The sequence below is a fragment of the Mustelus asterias genome, chromosome 4 (genome assembly GCF_964213995.1).
Source record: "Mustelus asterias chromosome 4, sMusAst1.hap1.1, whole genome shotgun sequence".
Lineage (NCBI taxonomy): Eukaryota > Metazoa > Chordata > Chondrichthyes > Carcharhiniformes > Triakidae > Mustelus > Mustelus asterias.
Window position 1 is genome coordinate 101,062,544 of NC_135804.1, and position 19,579 is coordinate 101,082,122.

At 41.9% G+C, this 19,579-nt stretch overlaps 1 protein-coding gene across 2 annotated transcripts in view; it reads right to left on the bottom strand.

Annotated features, from left to right (window-relative positions):
• Positions 1-324: 324 nt before the first annotated feature.
• gcna (germ cell nuclear acidic peptidase) overlaps positions 325-19,579 on the bottom strand; it is a 38,371-nt gene continuing 19,116 nt past the window's right edge. For both annotated transcript variants that reach the window (XM_078210351.1, XM_078210352.1), the window contains exons 9-13: positions 18,140-18,338; positions 7,883-8,018; positions 7,659-7,797; positions 5,928-6,132; positions 325-2,531 (exon numbers count right to left, since the gene is read on the bottom strand). In XM_078210351.1, coding sequence (XP_078066477.1) covers positions 2,291-2,531; positions 5,928-6,132; positions 7,659-7,797; positions 7,883-8,018; positions 18,140-18,338 — 920 coding nt within the window. In that variant the 3' untranslated portion in view covers positions 325-2,290. The remainder of the gene's footprint in view (positions 2,532-5,927; positions 6,133-7,658; positions 7,798-7,882; positions 8,019-18,139; positions 18,339-19,579) is intronic.

Sequence of the window (19,579 nt, forward strand, 5' to 3'; positions counted from 1 at the left end):
TCAGTTTGACGAATAGCCATGATCGCAATGAATAGCATCCTCCCGCTCCTATCTTCTATGATTGCTTATGATAGGGAAAATCAGATAACACTATTTAGCCTGTTGCACATTTCTGAACTTTATGCAAATCTCCATTTGCAAGCCTGTTACACATGCAAAATGCATAATTTTCCTTCCCATTTTATGCCATGCATATGGATTTTTTTTCAATGCAACTCTTTCCCCTACCTTCTCCACACACACCCCTCCCCACTACACTCTCCACATCCCCTCCTTTGTATACATTCTTGCAACCAATAATTTTGTAGTTATTTACTTTTGTTTTCTCTTTCATGACAAAAACTTTATTTGAAGAAATGCCAATAAAGCAGCATTCTTAAAATTCATTCGACAACTGGTTCACACAAGATTTCAAATATCATAAAATAAACACAAGCATTATAGGCTAAGCACGATCCACAGGGTAGAATTGTGAAACAGCATTGTAATTACAAACTTAACCCATTTAAGAGCAGTGATTCTGTGTCCAATAGCCCAGACCCCAAAATTCAATGCATCCTTTGGGTTCTTTTACCCTTTTTCCTTTCAATTAACTCATGGTATATCCTAGCATCACAATGTAATTTACTTAATTTGATACATCTTCTGGCCAAACTATATTAAATAGAGGCAGTTAATCTATATCAATTTTCTCAAGCAAGTTGTTTTCTTTGCGACAGCATGCCAATTAAAGATGCAGAAGTACATAACCACTTTCTGCAACATTCCCTAAACAACTGAAGGCTCAAGTATCGTCATCACATCTTGCTCACTTCAGGTGTAACATTGCTAAAAGGAAGTCAGCAATTTTGTAACAATGTTTCTGGACAGATGTTACAAATAGTGAAAAGACCAGATGAACTATAGGTCCTTATTACTATTAAAAATGTTTCCATCAATCGCCACAACTGGCATTTATTTTGGACTAACAGTTTTGCTGCACTTGGACACATTTCTAGACAGGTTACTTCCAACATCAGAGCACAATATTCTGGAAGCTGCCATCTCTACACCAAAACCTGAAACAGGCTTTGGGAGGTAGTTAGTATGAAGAACAAATAGATTGCATAAGACAGTCAGACCTTTCGGAAAAAAATAAATAGAGCAATACTACAGTATTGGTATTACTAAATGCCATTATTTACTACAGTAAACAATGGTATTTAACCCATAGCCAAAACCGGCCATTTTGCAATCAGAATCAGCCCAAAGAAATAGCCAACTTGGTTCAGCATAATATGGGCCAATTTAAAAGAGAACAATGGAGTATTTCTGTGCACAAAGTAGCAACTGTGTTTGCCTGCACAAGAATAAGGACAGCACTTCAACACATTTCTACTGTTTCAAGTGCTTGGGAGATGTTTAGGAAAAACCAGAAGGAACTATACTTGCTTCATATTATCTAATTCATTATTTTTACACCATCCTGCAACAGTCTGACTAGGGAATAATCTGCTGCAAACAATAACCAAACTCGCCATAGTTAATGGAAAAATACAAATTTTCCTCTTCTTCACCATTATCTTGTCAAAAGGTACAAAGGCCCTTTAGAGAATTTATCAAACTTTATTTGAGCTTCTTTGGAAGCAAGTACTTGCTGGCATTAAAAATTCCCAGACAAAATACAGCAGTTTCCTATAAGAAAAAGCTCCCCATACCTTACAATGATTAAAGAATGTAGAAATACACTAATTTTAGAACACTGCAACAGCAAGATACCCACAGAAACCATCTTGCGGCCTCTTCCAGACACTAAGTTGGATTCTGTGGATTGAAGCAGCTGTAACTCAGTTAAAGTAACCCAAGTTAATTTCCAATGGGATTCTTACTGCTACAGGAAGAGAAGATTTTCCCTGCTTCTGCTGGGTCTCAGCTGAAACAACCACATTTATGCTGAGAAACAGGCACCCAAGCAACAAGAGACCCTCATTCATATTATCAAATACTCACATCTTCAGTCCAAATTTTATTGCTCATGTCCCTTAACATGGATCAGAAACAAAAGTTCAAAATGTATAAAAATGATATTTTGATAGATTTCTAGAACTTCATCAAGAACAACAACATTTCCAGGATATAAATTTGAAGAATAAATATTTCAATTCTGCATGTCTAACTGGAACAATTTCCTCAACACAAGTCTTGAATAAGACTTTCTCCCTTCTAGGGAGAAAACAATGCCAGATAGACTGAATTCAGCCGTCTCCTCAGATCCCCAACAGAAGGCAGGTTGCAAGGAAAGGTTTAGAAATCAGATGTGTGTCTTTTTTGCAAAGTCTGCACTTAGTTTCCGCATAACTTCAGCATGTTGAAGTCCCTTGTGCTCCTTCTTGGTTGAACCATAATTCTCCTTCACAAATTTAGCAAATGGTGCTAGTTCCTTTTTTGCAGGAGTGCCATCTTTTAGCATGCTTGACAATAGAACCAGAGGGCCTGTACACAGAGCGCAGACAAAACGCTGTGTATCCAGTGATTTGGAATGTCGACCAATCCTGCAAAGAAATTAAAATGGAGAGTTGTACGGAATGCAACTAAACAAACATTCTTAGAAACCCATCTGTTAAAACAGAAACAATGCAAAACACCCTTCTATGCGAAGGGTAGCTATCCTTTACATGAACTATGAGATTTCTTAGATTTTGTAGAAGGTTGAAGATAAAGGATAATATAATACATAATCATATAGGGTGATAACTTACTTCTGTCCAAGGAATGGACTTTTTGTTTGAGAACCTTGCGATTTACAGGATTATCCACTTTGAGCCATTTTATAGATCAGGAGATTGCTACGGCAATGCTGACATGTATAGTAAAAGGAGTATTTGGGGCCTTGAATGACAAGGAGGAAAGGTAAGGGGCTAGTGCACAATGTTACCACGAAAAACCTCAGCATTCTAGTTGGGCACATTTCAGTCTTCAGGACTAAAATAGATGTATTGCTTCAATGTAAACTTTGATAGAAAAGTAGAGGGAAGATAGGCTATATTATCATGGTTAGACCAGAGGGAGTACCTGTGTAGTCCTTGTAAAAAGGATACAGGAGCACTGGAGAAGTGCAAATTAGATTTACAAGGAAGATACCAAAAATTCTCAAGTACATATCAGGAAAAGGTTGACGAGCTGGATCTCTTTTTTTCTTGACCAAAGGCTGAAGGGTAATTTAGTAGAGGTCTTTAAAATTATGAAAGGTTTTGATAGTAGAGACAGAGAGAAAGTTTCCTCTTTTGGGAAGAGCATAGCTAGAGGTCATCAATATTAAGACAGTCACCAAGGAAATCAATTGGGAATTCAGGAGAAACTTCTTTACACAGAGTGGTAAGAACATGGAACTTGTTACCACAAGAGTGTGCTTGAATCAAATAGCCTACAATCAAGTGCAAGTTAGACAAGCATATAAGGGAGATGGGAATAGATGGTTACAAAGGTAGATTTTGAGAAGACAAAGCTGAAAGCAGCATAAACTCTAGCATGGATTGGCTGGGCCAAACAACCTGTCTCTATGCCTTACATCCATTATGATCATATGTAAGCATTTAAGAAGTTAAAACACAAGATCCTGGTGTATCTCTCAAACAGCAGCGTCGTGATCTCAAATCAGACAGGTTGGTACACGTCTTGAATTTAAAAAAATTCCCCAGCTGAATTCCTTTATAAAGTCAGTTTTTGTGTGCTTTTTCAAAATGGACAACAGCTCTTGCAGCGGTTTCAAAGTAACGATGGCCATGGGGAGAGCGAGGCTGTCCTAGCTAACTTTAAAGCATTAGCAGTCCTAACAGAATAGTTTCAACCAAGAGCGTCAGTTAGTTAACCCGACACCAGTGTCCCCAAAAAGAAAAGAAAGCCCATCAAATAAACTTCAAGATTCCAAAAAGATACAAGTTTGAGGTTACATATCAATTGACTCAAGAAAAGCTTCTTCCTTGCTGCCACTTTTGAATGGACCTACCTCGCACTAAGTTGATCTTTCTCTACGCTCTAGCTATGACTAACTACATTCTGCACTCCTTTCCTTCTCTACGAACGGTATGTTTTGATATAGCATGCAAGAAACAGTAGTTTTCACTGTATACTAATACATGTGACAATAATAAATCAAATCAATTATCCAGTGTACAACATTGAGGAGGTATATCAAAAGACCTCCCCCATGTTGCACCGTGTTACCATCTGTTGGAACTGAATTAGGGCAGTTACTGTCTGACCTCTAACATGAACTAGGCAACAGCCTGTGCTGTTGACAATCAAGCCAGTGGTAGCAGAAAAAAACTCTCACCCTCATCAAACCTGCCAACTGCTGGAACCTTGGAACTTTTGCCCCCCTACAATGCAGGAGACCATTCGGCCCATCAGCCTGCACTAACTCAGTATCTTACCCAGGCCCTCTCCCCACCCTATCCTTGTAACCCCACACATTTTGCCATGGCTAGTCCACCTAAACTACACATCTTGGGACACTAAGGAACAAGTTTGTATGGCCAATCTACCTATCCTGCGCAACTTGCGACTCTGGGAGGAAACCCATACAGACATATGGAGAACATGAAAACGCCATAATCAGTCACCCAAGGCCAAAATTGAACCTGGGTCCCTGGCACTGAGGCAACAGTGCTGCCCACCTATTGTGCAAGTCTCATTCTGAGAAGGCGAAGGATTCTGCAATCAGCCAACCTTCCCTCGTGTGGCCAAACGGGCCGCCTAAAATGGTGATTTATAAAGCACTCTGGGACAATTGGGCAAGAATTAAAACAGCAGGTTGCAGCCTAAAAGACAGAGATAAACAGGCTGTAGCTCAGACGACCGAATACACAGGATGTGGGCCATCTCCAGGACAAAGGGGACTTTCTGGTCAAACTGGGTTGTTTACCAGACATAGGGGCACCGTAACCCCTTATTTGGGAGGGAGGTGTGTCTCCTACATGCCCCCAGCACCTACAGACACGGCTATTGGAGACACACCCAGAGATTGGTGTGGTAGCACCCGATTGGACGTTATCGATCAGGGTGATCAAGTTCTGATCAATTGATTGGCAATGGCCAAAAGGGGCACGAAACCCAACAAGGTATAAAGGGTGCTGCGCAACCAAGAATCTCTCTCTCTGAATCCACGAATGAGCTACAACAACGGTGACCATCACCAGCAACAACCAGCACGAGGAGAGCCACCACACCCGAGAAGGAAGGAAGACCAGAGCCAGAGTGCCACACCAGACCATGCAGAGAACTACAGAACCAGCGTATAGATAAAGGCCAATATCTGCTTGGGTACTTGCCAGTCACGCAAAGTTAAGTCAAGGTCTAGTATTGGACTTGAACTTCAGTATTTTCTGTAAGATAACTTATTGTTGATTGGGTGGGTGATTATTGATTGTGTGTTTTAAATAAATATTGTCGTACAAACAAGACGACTACTCGCAATTCTTTGTCCACCATATAAGGGTTAAAACAGACTGTGCGGCAGGCACAATATTTGGAAACAAGATTTGATTTCAGATACCAAAGAGAAAATGCTGGAAACTCTCAGCAGGTCTGGCAGCATCTGTAAGGAGAGAAAAGAGCTGATGTTTCAAGTCCAGATGACCTTTGTCAAAGCTTTGAGGAGAATCAAAGACAGTCATCAATTGGGAATACACAAGTGCCCAGAATTTGAACAACTCAAATAACATGGCAAGTTAAAGCGCTGTAAAAAATTAGAGAAAGGGAGGTGGGGGGGGCGCAAAAGGGGTTCAGGGAGAAATTTGAAAATAAGATCAGCCAATGCAGCACAAACAGGGGCCACAGTTTGAGACCTTCCTCCTAATATCTGATTACATGCATGGTTTGAAAGACAGCACCTCATCTCATGTTGGAGAATACTAGTTTAAAACACTGCAAATTTCTCATGTACTCACGTGTTTTTGCACCTGCTGCACTGGTATGTGTATTTGTAATTTATTTCATATGTATGACAACGTGTAACCAGTGGTAATTCAGGGTGGATCAATATAGATTTCTGTGCATACAACTTCCAGAATGGTCCATGTCCATCACGCACATTATTAATAAGCCAGGTAGCAGCATGGCACAGTTCATGAATCAATGTATCCCGTAGACGTTCTGCAAAGCAACACTAGCAAATTAGTGATTTAGAGGGCAAAAAAGTCTTACATAACCTGTTACTAATTCTTTTAAGTTTAGCATACCTTAAATGTATTAAAAAAAGGATTACCAGCATCAATGCAACTTGTTTCTATATTGTCAGGAAGTGGAGCTAGTTTTAATTGAGCGATGTTTGTATTGGCGGATGTTAAAAATAAGCGATAGATATAGGTGTGCTTAATTTAGTGTTTTTGTGCAAGGGTAAAACTGCAATTAGATTCATGTTAAACCAAAGGTGTTTGCAGGTATCTCTATTGGAGCTGAGAGTGTTTATCATATGAAAGGTAAACACAAACTTGAAGAAAGAATGGGCTGCTTAGCAGCCAGAGCCATCGTTTAGGTAAAAAAAGACCTGGTGTGTTTAGTTTAACTGTACCCAGACAGAAGAGGCTTAACAGTGAGGGGGAGAAAAATAGCTCTGAGCCCTGCCAGAAGCAGGAAAGCTATACAATAGAGTAATGAGTAAGAATGCAAATCCCAGAAACTAAACGACAGTTAGTTCTTGAAACTAGAGAATGAAAAAGTTCCCAGGAAAACTCAAGTAAAAAAGGAAGAGAAACTACAATGGGAGTAGGATAATTTTAGTTGAAGTTAAAGTAATCCTTGGAAGAGCTGAGCTGATAAGGCTAACCAGAGAAAAGCCACATATCTGAAACAATTACGGTTAGGTATCCTTATTTCCAGTTTCAGAAACAATAGTATTCAGCTGGGGACTGAGTACCTGCAAGATTGAGAGATCATGAATGCACATGGCTAGTCAAGATAAAGCAATATTGAAAGCAGTTGGAAACCCGTGACCCTTGCAAAAATAGCTGAGGAAAAGTATTGCTTGAAAGAAGATTTTAAAGCACATACTTTGGGAGTGGAGTTTGGAAGAGAAGAAATCAATAAGGTTGATTGGCATCTACCTCTTTAGTTTCAGAATGGAGTGTTGTCTGTCTGTAGTTAGCCTGTGGGTTACAGGACCTGTTTATTTGCCGAGAATATTATAGCACAGGATATGTTGTGTAACCAGTGTTATCCTGGAAATCTGTGTATATTTTTGAAGTAGGAGCGAAGGAGCATTGTATTATAATCAAACATTTCATGTTTAATAATGTTTTTTGTTGTTAAAAGCAGTCCGGTGACTCCATTCCCCCATGTTTTCTAAAGGAGGAAAAAGTTACGGTCTTTTGAGCCAGGTTCCACCCTGGGACCTTCCGTCCAGTAGTATCAGGACTGCAATAACATAAATAGGGTTTTGTCCAGTCACTATATTTGAGTTAACGTCCTGGAAAAGTGGCACTAAATAGGGCTTAGGTTAGAGAATTTAGGGGAACTAGAGGGGAAAAAGTAAACAATTAAGACCGAGTGTGTCATCCTAATCAGCATTCCACTCCTTCCAATTTCTGGGTATTCAATGTTACATCAAAATAGGGAGGCTAGCGCCATCTAAATTACCAAATGAAAATTGTTCCTTCAATTCGAGTTAATTTTGTTCTCACCAGCTGAATCACAAACTTTTTCTGAAAGTTCAATTCTGGCATAACGTTGGAGTGTACCATCCCGTTTCTGTCCAGTAACGCAATATCCAGCTGTTTTTCGCATTTTCTTATTCCATGTGATGGCCATCTTCTCTGGAAGCTGTAAATCATACAGAATATCAACACCACCAAACCCTGCAGGATCTCATTGATTGACCACCAATTATAGGATCAAAAAGTTTTACCTTCTGCTGAAAGACACTCTTATTGTATAAATCATAGAGTTCTTGAGTTAATTCCTTCCGATTCTGTTTGAAATTTTTTACATACTTTGACGAGCTCATAGTCAGATCCTGAAGGAAGCAGCCAGGCGTTAGGCATCTGATGAGATATAAAACAGTAATTAAGGAATTTAAATTAGAGTGGAAAAACCCCTCAAAAAGGTAGTCGTTAAAAAAATTAACGTACTTCCATGCATCAGGGGTTCCTGAACTGATTTGGAGGATGTTTGCTAGGCGTCAGTTGGGAGAGAAATCACTAATTGCATGCTGCACTTCTTTCAGGGAAACCTTTTAAACAAGGAATGGGTGTTGTACGAGCCTGCTTGACATGGTCTTCAGAGTTAGTTTTAAGGGTTAAATTTTAATCTGATGCTTTTTTCCCAGCAACTTCCCTTAACACATGGAATATTTTTTAGTTATGTTTTATTCCAGCTTTAAAACAGAGGTGTACAAGCTCAGAGTACAGCTCCAGCTAGTTATTTAGATAGCTTGCTTTAACTGATTTGCAGAAGCTTGAATCGGTTGCTTTAATTATATAAACACGCCTTCCTTGATGTTGTTTCATCTGCACCAAGTTTTGAGTAAACAGTTTGTTTAAAGTGGAAGTTGGTGAGCAAGGGAGTTCGGCAAGGGCAGAGCTCCTTTCTTTTTAAGCCTGCAGTAGCTGGTACTTAACAAAAATTCAGGAAAGTTGACTCGGAGTAACTGATAAGTTATTCTACATAATCTAATTGTGATTAAGTTCTTAAAAGGTACAGTGAAGCAGGTCAGCTCGGCCCAGTCAAATGTACATACTGTGGTATGTGTGAAGTCATGGATGTGCTATGTCCCCTAGACAAACATACGTGCAGGATGCATCACCAGCTGCAGAAGCTTAACCTCTGGGTTTCAGAAATTTAGCGGCAGTTGGAGTCACAGGTGCATCCATGAGGCAGATCTACATGGATAGCATGTTTAGGTAGGAGGTCATATTGCAGGTTAGGAGCAGCAGGCAAACAAAGAAATTCAGGCAGGTAATGCAGGAGTCCCAAATCTATCTTGTTTGCTAATCAGTTATTTATTTTGGATACTGGTGAAGGCCATGGTTCCTCAGGGGAGTGCAGCCAGAGCCTAATCTATGGCATCATACATGGCTCAGCTGGATAGGAGGGAAGGAGGAGAGTGGAAGAGTATGAGTGATAGGGGATTCAATAATCAGGGGATCAGAAAGGAATTTGTGGCAGTAAAAGTAATTTCAAGACAGTGTGTTGCCTCCCTTTTTTTATTCATTCGTGGGACATGGGTGTCGCTGGCTGGCCAGCATTTATTGCCCATCCCTAGTTGCCTTTGAGAAGGTGGTGGCAAGCTGCCTTCTTGAATCATTGCAGTCCATGTTCTGTGGGTTGACCCACAATGCCGTTAGGGAGGAAATTCCAGGATTTTGACCCAGCGACTGTGAAGGAACAGCTTTATATTTCCAACCAAGATGGTGAGTGGCTTGGTGGGGAACTTGCAGCTGGTGGTGTTCCCATTTATCTGCTGCCCTTGTTCTTCTAGATGAAAGTGGTCACGGGTTTGGAAGGTGCTGTCTAAGGATCTTTGGTGAATTAGTGTCAGGGTCAAAGAGGTGACGGAGTAGCTGCAAGAAATTCTTCTGGGGGAGGGTGAACAGCCAGAGGAAGTGGTCCACATTGGTCCCGATGACATAGGTAGGAAGTGGGATGAGGCCCTGAAAGCAGATTTTAGGAAGTTGGGAAGGAAGCAAAGAAGCAGGGCTTCAAGTGCAGTAATCTTAGGATTATTCCAAGTGCCATGTGCTAATGAGCTAAGATAAAGGATTGATCAATTGAGCACAAGGAGAATTGGTGTAGGAGGAAGGGCATCAGATCTGATGCATTAGGACTGATCCTGGGGCAGGTGAATAAATTACAGCTCAACAGGACCGCGACTCTCATCCTCATAGGGAGATTTGCTAGTGTTGCTGGGGAGAGTTTAAGCTAACTCATCAGCAGAATGGGAACCTGAGCGGCCTTTCAAATTGGAAGAACATAAAATTGGTAGCAGGGAGCCAGAAAGGAGTAAGCAAAATTAGAAGGCACGCGAAACAAAGGCTTAGAAATGCAGAATAAAGGGCACTACCTGAATGCACACAGCACTAGTAGCAAGGTAGATTCTACAAAAAAAGGTAAATGGGTACGGTCAATTGCCATTACAGAAACATGGCTACAGGATTACCATGACTGGGAACTGAATATTCAACATTTAGAAGGGCAGGCGAAAAGTAAAAAAATGGTGATATTGCGCTGATAAGGGATGGGATCAGTAAATAAATAAGCAACGATTACAGATCAAAAGAACAATATTTGGAATCTGTTTGGGTAGAGCTAAGAAACAGCAAGGGACAGCAAACATTGGTAGGAGTCATTTATAGGCCAAACAGTAGTGATGTGGGGCATGGTATTAATCAAGAGATTAGAGAAGTATGGGTAGTGCAGTAATCATGAGTGACTTCAATCTGAGGTTAGAATGTTAAATTTGAACAAAGGAAATTACGAAGGCACGAGGGGCAAACTGGCAGAAGTGCATTGGGAAAAGACAGTAAAAGATATGACGGCACTTAGACAATGGATAGTCTTTAAGGAGTTATTAAATGGTTTCCAGCAACTGTACATTCCATTAGCTGTACATTTCATCAAGGCACAAAAAACCCAAAAATTAAAGTCTGTCAACTATGACTAACAAAGGATTGTATACGATTAAAAGTAAAGACCTATAAAGTTGCCAGAAAGTAAGCCTGAGGATTGAGAGGATTTTAGAATGCAGCAAAGGAAAAAACTGAGAGACAATAGAATGAATGTAAATTAGCAAAAAAACCCACAAAAAAATTGTAAAAGTTCCTATAGGTACGTAAAAAGGAAAAGTTTGGCTAAAACAAATGGGGGTCCAACACAGGCAGTGTCAGGAAAATTTATAATGGGGAATAGAGAAATGGCAGAGAAGCAAAATCAGTAGTGTGTCTGTTTTCACAAGGAAAAAAGAGATCTCCCAGAAGTGGAGATCTTGGGGACGAGGGAGAATGAGGAATTGAACGCAATTAGTGTAAGCAAGGTGGTTATATTGGATAAATTAATAGAACTGATGATTGATAAAACCCCGGGATCTGATATTTTACATGCCAGGATGCTGAAACAGGCAGTTAAGGAGATAGTGGGTGCATTGGTGATCATCTTCCAAAATTCTATAGATTCTAGAACAGTTCTTGCAGATTTGAAAGTAGCAAATGTCACCCCACTATTTAAGAATGGAGGGAAAGGGAGAGAAAGTAAAAGGAAAAACAGACACGATAGCCAGACATTAGGAAAAATGCTAGAATCTATAATGTTATAATGCTATAAGTGGACACTTCAGTAATAATGATTTGAGTATAGCCAACATTGGCAATCACATTTGACAAACCAGTTCATAGTTTGTTTTGAGGATGCTACTAACAGATTTGATAAAGGGAAACAATGAACATGGTATACTTGAGATTTTTAACCCCCACAGGAGGTTTGGTTAGCTCAATTAAAATACATGGAATTAATCAAGGATTTATTCACAGGCAGAAAACAAAAGGAATAAATGGGTCACACTTTCATTGGCAGGAAAGAAATTGGGATACTGCAAAGATTGTTACTTAGGCTCCAACTGTTCATTAATATGTATCAATGATTTGGACATGGTGGAGTCAAGTTCACAGAAGCTAAGTGGAAATGAGTGTTGTGTGGGTAAAGCAAATTTGGAGATTGTGAGTAGGCAAGAACATGGCAGATGAAATATACTGTGGAAAAATGTGAGGTTATCCACCAAGAAATTAGAAACTGTAGGCATATGAAGGGACCTAGGTGTCCTTGTCAATATATCACTTAAAACTAACACGCAGGTGCAGCAAGCAGTTAGAAAGACTAATGGCATGGCATGTTAGCATTTATCACAGGAGGATTTGAGTATAACTGGAGCAAATATTTTGCTTCAATTGCATAGAACCTTGGATAGACCACACCTGAAGTAGCGCACGCCATTTTGGTCCCCTTGCCTTAGAAAGGATATTATTGCCAGAGGGAGTGCAGTTAAGGTTCACCAGACTGGTTCTTGGATGGCCGGATGATTCTATGAAGGAGACTGGGCCTGTACTTTCTCCAGTTTCAAAGAAAAGGTGATCTCACTGAAAGTTACAAAATGTTTAAAAGGAATAGATAGGGTAGATCCAGGGGCCACAATTTCAGAGTAAGAGGGGAATCATTTAGGACAGATTAGGAGAATTTGTTTCAAGAGGATTGTGAACATTTAAAATTCTCCACCCCAGAGAGCTGTGCAAGATCCGTCATCAAGTATGTTTATAGCAGAAATTATGATGTGGAGATGCCGGCGTTGGACTGGGGTAAACACAGTAAGAAGTCTCACAACACCAGGTTAAAGTCCAACAGGTTTATTTGGCAGCAAAAGCCACTAGTTTTCGGAGCGCCTGCTGCCCCTTCGTCAGGTGAGAACTCCCACTCACCTGACGAAGGGGCAGCAAGCGCTCCGAAAACTAGTGGCTTTTGCTACCAAATAAACCTGTTGGACTTTAACCTGGTGTTGTGAGACTTCTTACTAGCAGAAATTGACAGGTTTCTAAATACCAATGACGGAAGGGAGATGAGGATGGCACGAGGGGAGAAAAAGTCGATGATCAACCATGATCATATTGAATGGTGGAGCTGGCTCAATGAACTGAATGGCCTACTCCTGTTCCTTCACTGCCAATTGGTTAGTCACATGTGCCATCCAAAACTACAAGACAGCAATAGCCCTCATAACCTCCTGGATTCCAAACAGGAATCTGGATGTGAAGACTCAACCTGAAAACATGTAGGGGAGCACATGTCTGACTTACAGCTGGTATGGAGTGTTAAAACACACAAGCTACTTACTATTAAAATGCATAATAGTTTCATGAAACATGCAGGAATGTACAATTCCACAGAAGTGTGTCATGGGAGATGTACAATGAACTTAAGGATATTCATTCTTTTAAATGAACACTAGGTTACAGCACCGGATATAGTACGAACGATACTGTGATTTGTAACTTGCAGTTGAGTTAGGAAAATGATGCATCAATAAGAAATTAGGTCTTGGCAACCTAAATAGGGTTATTTTTTAAAAAAGCAACATGGCTGACAAAATGCAGAGAAGGAGGAGGAAAGATGCGTGGGTAGCAAAGCAGGTAGAAGTGCAGGAGAACAAGCAAGGAATAAAGTAAAATGGGGAATTAAATCAGAAAAAGTGAAACAAAGCCTTAAGGCAGTAAGAAAGCAGGCCACTGAAATCAGCAACGAACAATTGACAGTTTGGTCAGGAACCATGCACTACAATACTGGAGTAAAAGAAAGATTCAAGAATAGAGTAAAATCAAGATCAAAAATAAACTTGGGATGAAATAAAGAATTAGATGAAAGTGGAGTTGATGTGAGTACAGCTGTCCTGAAGGGGTGTTATTGACATGTGAATTAGCTGTAGGCAAATAAGTGTTTACCCAAGTGAATAGGGATTAACAATGGTGTCTGAAACTCAATAGGAGAGGCGAGTTCAAAGTGGAGAGAAAAGAATTCAATTCACATCTATACGCTAAAAGCCTGGTCCAAGTTGTGTTCATGAGATAGAATAACATTAAAGGGGAAAACAGTATTTCCATAGCAAGTTAACAGTACAGTGGGAGGAAGAAAAGAGGTACACAGCTGGGAAGCTGCTCCTACCATAGCCATGACCAGCTGGAAAAGTAGGTTCTCCCATAATTAAGTTGGTGCTGAAAAGCTACCGTTTTAAAAACTTTCAAAGAGAAGAAATGCTACACAATCAAAGGATCCCTACAGTGCAGAAGCCAGTCATTTGACCCACTGAGTCTGCACCAATTCAGAGAGTACCTTGCCAAGACCCTCCCACCACCAATTGAAGTACTGGAGGATAACTTGCAGGTGTTAACTATCTGCTGGATTTAGCTCAAGAGTTATATAAAATTGGCTGATGTTTGGGAAAGGGACACTTCAGAGATCAGGAAAGCAGATAGCCGGGAAGAGGGGCTAACTACATAAAAGGTATATATATATATATATTATATATATATCATTTTGTAGTTAAGTGTACTGTTGTAGTGTATGGTCGTCTTCCTTGCTGCATGCTTTATTTAAATTAACATTCTTTATTCATTGATTGCAACTTCCTCACTGGTTTGCATTCCTTCCTCATGTTATACCAAACTGAAAATATACACCACTAAGAATCAGTGTTCCAAGTTACCCTTCTGGGTTTTGGGATATCCTCACATTTAACATCAATAGGGTTTGTAACACATGGCAGAAAGCCTCCAGGTCCATATGCCAGGTGTTCTGGTTGGCGAAGAATAGCAAAAGTAAGCAATCGAGTCAGGCAGAAAATTAAGAATGGATATGCCCTGGGAAATAAGATCAGCAAAGTAGCATGAGCCGAGAGGGCAAAGAGTGGGATACAGTAAAGGGAAAAAGAGAAATGGAGCAGATGACAGCGTAAAAAGCAGCAGAAATACAAAGGCAAAACCGTCATCCTTGACAGGAGGCATAAACACAAAATTTAAGCTAGTATGCAAGAGTTGCACTGTCAAAGAAGTCAAATCTGCAGTCTGAGACAAGACAAGAATAGAAAAGTTAACTTGCAAAAAGGAAAACCAAAATGATAGAAAGAAAGTTGCAAGTGAATCAGAAACACTCCCTATACCAAGAGGCTATGACTTACAACCACTTTGTGACAATGATTTTCAATTTTGGAAATTGCAGCTATAAATGTTCACATAAAAATACCTTATCCATATAACAATACTCTGGAACAATAAAGTGTCATGATGTGGAGATGCCGGCGTTGGACTGGGATAAACACAATAAGAGGTTTAACAACACCAGGTTAAAGTCCAACAGGTTTATTTGATAGCAAATGCCATTAGCTTTCGGAGCGCTGCTCCTTCGTCAGATGGAGTGGATATCTGCTCTCAAACAGGGCACAGAGACACAAAGTCAAGTTACAGAATACTGGTCAGAATGCGAATCTCTACAGTCAACCAGGTCTTAAAGATAGACAATGTGAGTGGAGGGAGCATTAGGCACAGGTTGAGATGTGTATTGTCTCCAGACAGGACAACCAGTGAGATTCTGCAAGTCCAGGAGGCAAGCTGTGAGGGTTACTGATAGTGAGACATAAACCCAAGATCCCATTTTAGGCCGTCCTCATGTGTGCGGAACTTGGCCATTAGTTTCTGCTCAGCGACTCTGCGCTGTCGTGTGTCGTGAAGGCCGCCTTGGAGAACGCTTACCCGAAGATCAGAGGCTGAATGCCCGTGACCGCTGAAGTGCTCCCCCACAGGAAGAGAACAGTCTTGCCTGGTGATTGTCAAGCGCTGTTCATTCATCCGTTGTCATAGCGTCTGCATGGTTTCCCCAATGTACCATGCCTCGGGGCATCCTTTTCTGCAGCTTATCAGGTAGACAACGTTGGCTGAGTTGCAAGAGTAGGTAGCGTGTACCTGGTGGATGGTGTTCTCACGTGAGATGATGGCATCCGTGTCGATGATCCAGCACGTCTTGCAGAGGTTGCTGCGGCAGGGTTGTGGTCACTGTTCTCCTGAAGGCTGGGTAGTTTGCTGCAGACAATGGTCTGTTTGAGGTTGTGCAGTTGTTTGAAGGCAAGAAATGGGGGTGTGGGGATGGCCTTGGCGAGATGTTCGTCTTCATCAATGACATGTTGAAGGCTCCAGAGGAGATGCCGTAGCTTCTCTGCTCCGGGGAAGTACTGGACGACGAAGGGTACTCTGTCCACCGTGTCCCGTGTTTGTCTTCTGAGGTCGTCGGTGCAGTTTTTCGCTGTGGCGCGTCGGAACTGTCGATCGATGAGTCGAGTGCCATATCCTGTTCTTATGAGGGCATCTTTCAGCGTCTGGAGGGGTCTGTTGCGATCCTCCTCATTCGAGCAGATCCTGTGTATACGGAGGGCTTGTCCATAGGGAATGGCTTCTTTAACGTGTTTAGGGTGGAAGCTGGAGGAGTGGAGCATCGTGAGATTATCCGTGGGCGTGCGGTACAGTGAGGTGCTGAGGTGACCGTCCTTAATGGAGATACGTGTGTCCAAGAATGCAACCGATTCCGGAGAGTAGTCCATGGTGAGTCGGATGGTGGGATGGAACTTGTTGATGTCATCATATAGTTGTTTCAGTGATTGTTCACCATGAGTCCAAAGGAAGAAAATGTCATCGATGTATCTAGTGTATAGCATCGGTTGAAGGTCCTGTGCTGTGAGGAAGTCTTGTTCGAACCTGTGCATGAAGATGTTGGCATGTTGAGGTGCGAATTTGGTCCCCATGGCTGTTTTCCGTGTGTCTAGAAGAAGAACTGGTTGTTGAAGGTGAAGACATTGTGGTCCAGGATGAAGCAGATGAGTTGTAAAATTGCATCTGGAAACTGGCAGTTGTCGGCGTTGAGTACTGAGGCTGTTGCAGCTATGCCATCATCGTGGAGGATGCTGGTGTAGAGTGCTGAGACATCCATTGTGACGAGGAGAGCTCCTGGTTCAACTGCTCCATGTGTGTTGAGTTCCTGTAGGAAGTCCGTAGTATCATGACAAAAGCTGGCGGTTCTTTGTACAATGGGTTTCAGGATGCCCTCAACATAGCTGGAGAGATTCTCGCACAGGGTCCCATTGCCCGATACGATGGGATGGCCAGGTGTGTTTGCCTTGTGTATCTTCGGGAGGCAGTAGAGATCTCCAACGCAGGGAGTACATGGGATGAGAGCACGGAGGGTGCTCTGAAGGTCCGGATCAAAGGTCTTGATCAGAGTGTTGAGTTGACGGGTGTGTTCTTTGGTCAGATCTGTGGGTAACTGTCTGTAGTATTGCTCGTTGTTCAGTTGTCGGTACACTTCTTTGCAGTAATCCGTTCTGTTCAGTATGACGATGGCCCCTCCTTTGTCTGCTGGTTTGATGACAATGTTGCGGTTGGTCTTGAGAGCGTGGATGGGGTTGCGTATGCTTGGGTGATGTTCGGGGCTGTCTTGAGTGCGGCTGATGAATTTGGTGTTGACGCGCCTCCTGATGGTTTGGGCATACATGTCAAGTCGAGGGCAGCGGCCTTCCGGAGAATTGGACTCCTCCGGAAGGCCGCTGCCCTCGACTTGACATGTATGCCCAAGCCATCAGGAGGTGTGCCCCGATGCCATCATCTCACATGAGAACACCATTTACCAGGTACACGGTACCTACTCTTGCAACTCGGCCAACGTTGTCTACCTGATACGCTGCAGGAAAGGATGTCCCGAGGCATAGTACATTGGGGAAACCATGCAGACGCTACAACAACGGAAGAATGAACACCGCTCAACAATCACCAGGCAAGACTGTTCTCTTCCTGTGGGGAAGCACTTCAGCTGTCACGGGCATTCAGCCTCTGATCTTCGGGTAAACGTTCTCCAAGATGGCCTTCACGACACACGACAGCACAGAGTCGCTGAGCAGAAACTGATAGCCAAGTTCCGCACACATGAGGATGGCCTCAACCGGGATATTGGGTTTCTGTCACACGATCTGTAACCCCCACAGCTTGCCTCCTGGACTTGCAGAATCTCACTGGCTGTCCTGTCTGGAGACAATACACATCTCTTTAACCTGTGCTTAATGCTCCCTCCACTCACGTTGTCTGTATCTTTAAGACCTGGTTGGCTGTAGAGATTTGCATTCCAATCAGTATTCTGTAACTTGATTTTGTGTCTCTATATGCCCTGTTTGAGCGCAGATATCAACTCCATCGGGCGAAGGAGCAGCGCTCCGAAAGCTAATGGCATTTGCTACCAATTAAACCTGTTGGACTTTAACCTGGTGTTAAAACTCTTACAATAATAAAGTGTAACATGCACAATAGTTCTAAAATACTAGTAATCTCCCCATTGTACTGGCAGTTGATGAGTACATTTGTAGATGAGACGAGCATTTATCCAATAAGGTATTGACCGGATACATTATCTTGGTTTGCTTCTAAGATGCTGCCACACCTGTTGGAGCATTTCCAATAAGTTTATTGTAAAGATTCATAAGCTCATTTATTTCAGAGAGCCAGAGTATGAAATTTATAACAAAATTATGTTGACAGCATCTCAGTGGCAACTTTACTGAAAAGCATTTACAAGGCAACCTTATAAGAATACATACTTTCGCAATATGCCATGTTCAGAGTGCAACTCGAAAACACTGGAAATCTTGAAGTCTGATACTTGACTCAACGAAGTAACCTCAGATAAAACACCTTTCAGTGGTTTAGATGCCTGGGGATACATTGGAAAAAAACTCTTGGCAGCGGGTTTGTGTTTTTTTCCCAACCTGTTGCTACAGGGTCTCCGTTTCACTGGTTCTACCGAGAAAAAAATAAGGCCAAAGAAATTACTTGCTCAAAAGTCAGTCTTTTTGCAATTTCTGAAATATAAACATTTCTCCATTTCTACACCATCCGCAAAGCCCCAACACGGACTCCAAAAAGCAGGTTCCAAAATAAAGTATGCATGCAATCCCTTGCCATATTTTTGTTCACAGATTTAGAACATTCCAGTGGTGCAGCTACTGGGGTACCTATCTTAATTCAATCGGAGGTGGATCTTCCCTGTTCTGCCACAATTTTAATCTCAAAAGTTTATTTCCTCCAAAACAAGCCCATATTGTTTTTGCAGATGAGGCGTGCCTTGCTGGCCCATGAAAAGGTAGTGGTGAGCTGCCTTGAATCGCTGCAGTGCTTGTGATGTGGGTTGGCACAGTGCTGTTAAAGAACGTGGTTCAGAATTTCAACATGGCAGCGAAAAAACAGCGATATATTTCTCAGGCAGAATAGTATGCGATTTTGAGGAGAATTTACAGGTGGTGATGCACATCCTACCCTTCACATTCTAGATGGTCGTGGTCCCAGGTTTGAAGCTGTCAAAGCAGCCTAGCGGAGTTGCTGCAGTGCATTTTGTGGATCAGTGGTTCCCAACCGCTGTGCCATGGCAGACAACCTGCAAGTGTGCTATGGCCAGCTGCCAGAACGTTTTGTTGAGTGCAGTACTGGCAGCGGAGGGCATACAGGCGGGGACTGGATGAAAGCAGCCGCCAGGCCTGGCCTGGGAGTGCAGCCTTGGATACCCTGCAGAACTGGCTGGTGGGTACATCGAATAAAAAAAAGAAACCCAGATTCACCTCTCAACTTTCAAATGGTTAAACTGAATGATCCAAGTGCGTGGAAGCAAAGCAACAAGAGGGTCAAACAGTTTAAAAGCGAGAGGAACCACCACTTCCTGCTGTCCATGTGTGATTCATAAAAACTGGTTTGTTTTCTGAATTTGTAGAACATCCTTACCAGGAATTGAAAACCCTGCTTTGGAATTCCCAGAAGTAAACACTAACTAACTGTATTAATTCAAGTTAGAAGCTCCCATTGGTTTGTGCTGCTTTAAGATAGGGGGAAAGAAAAGTGAATAAGTGATGGGACTCCTGTTTGAACCCAGGTGCTGCTCCTCAGTTACACGTTAACCTGCTCCATGCAATTCCAACATCTGCATTTGCATTTTCCTTTTCTTCCTCACAGTTTGCAATGGGCATTTTTTGAAATAAAGGAGGATCGTT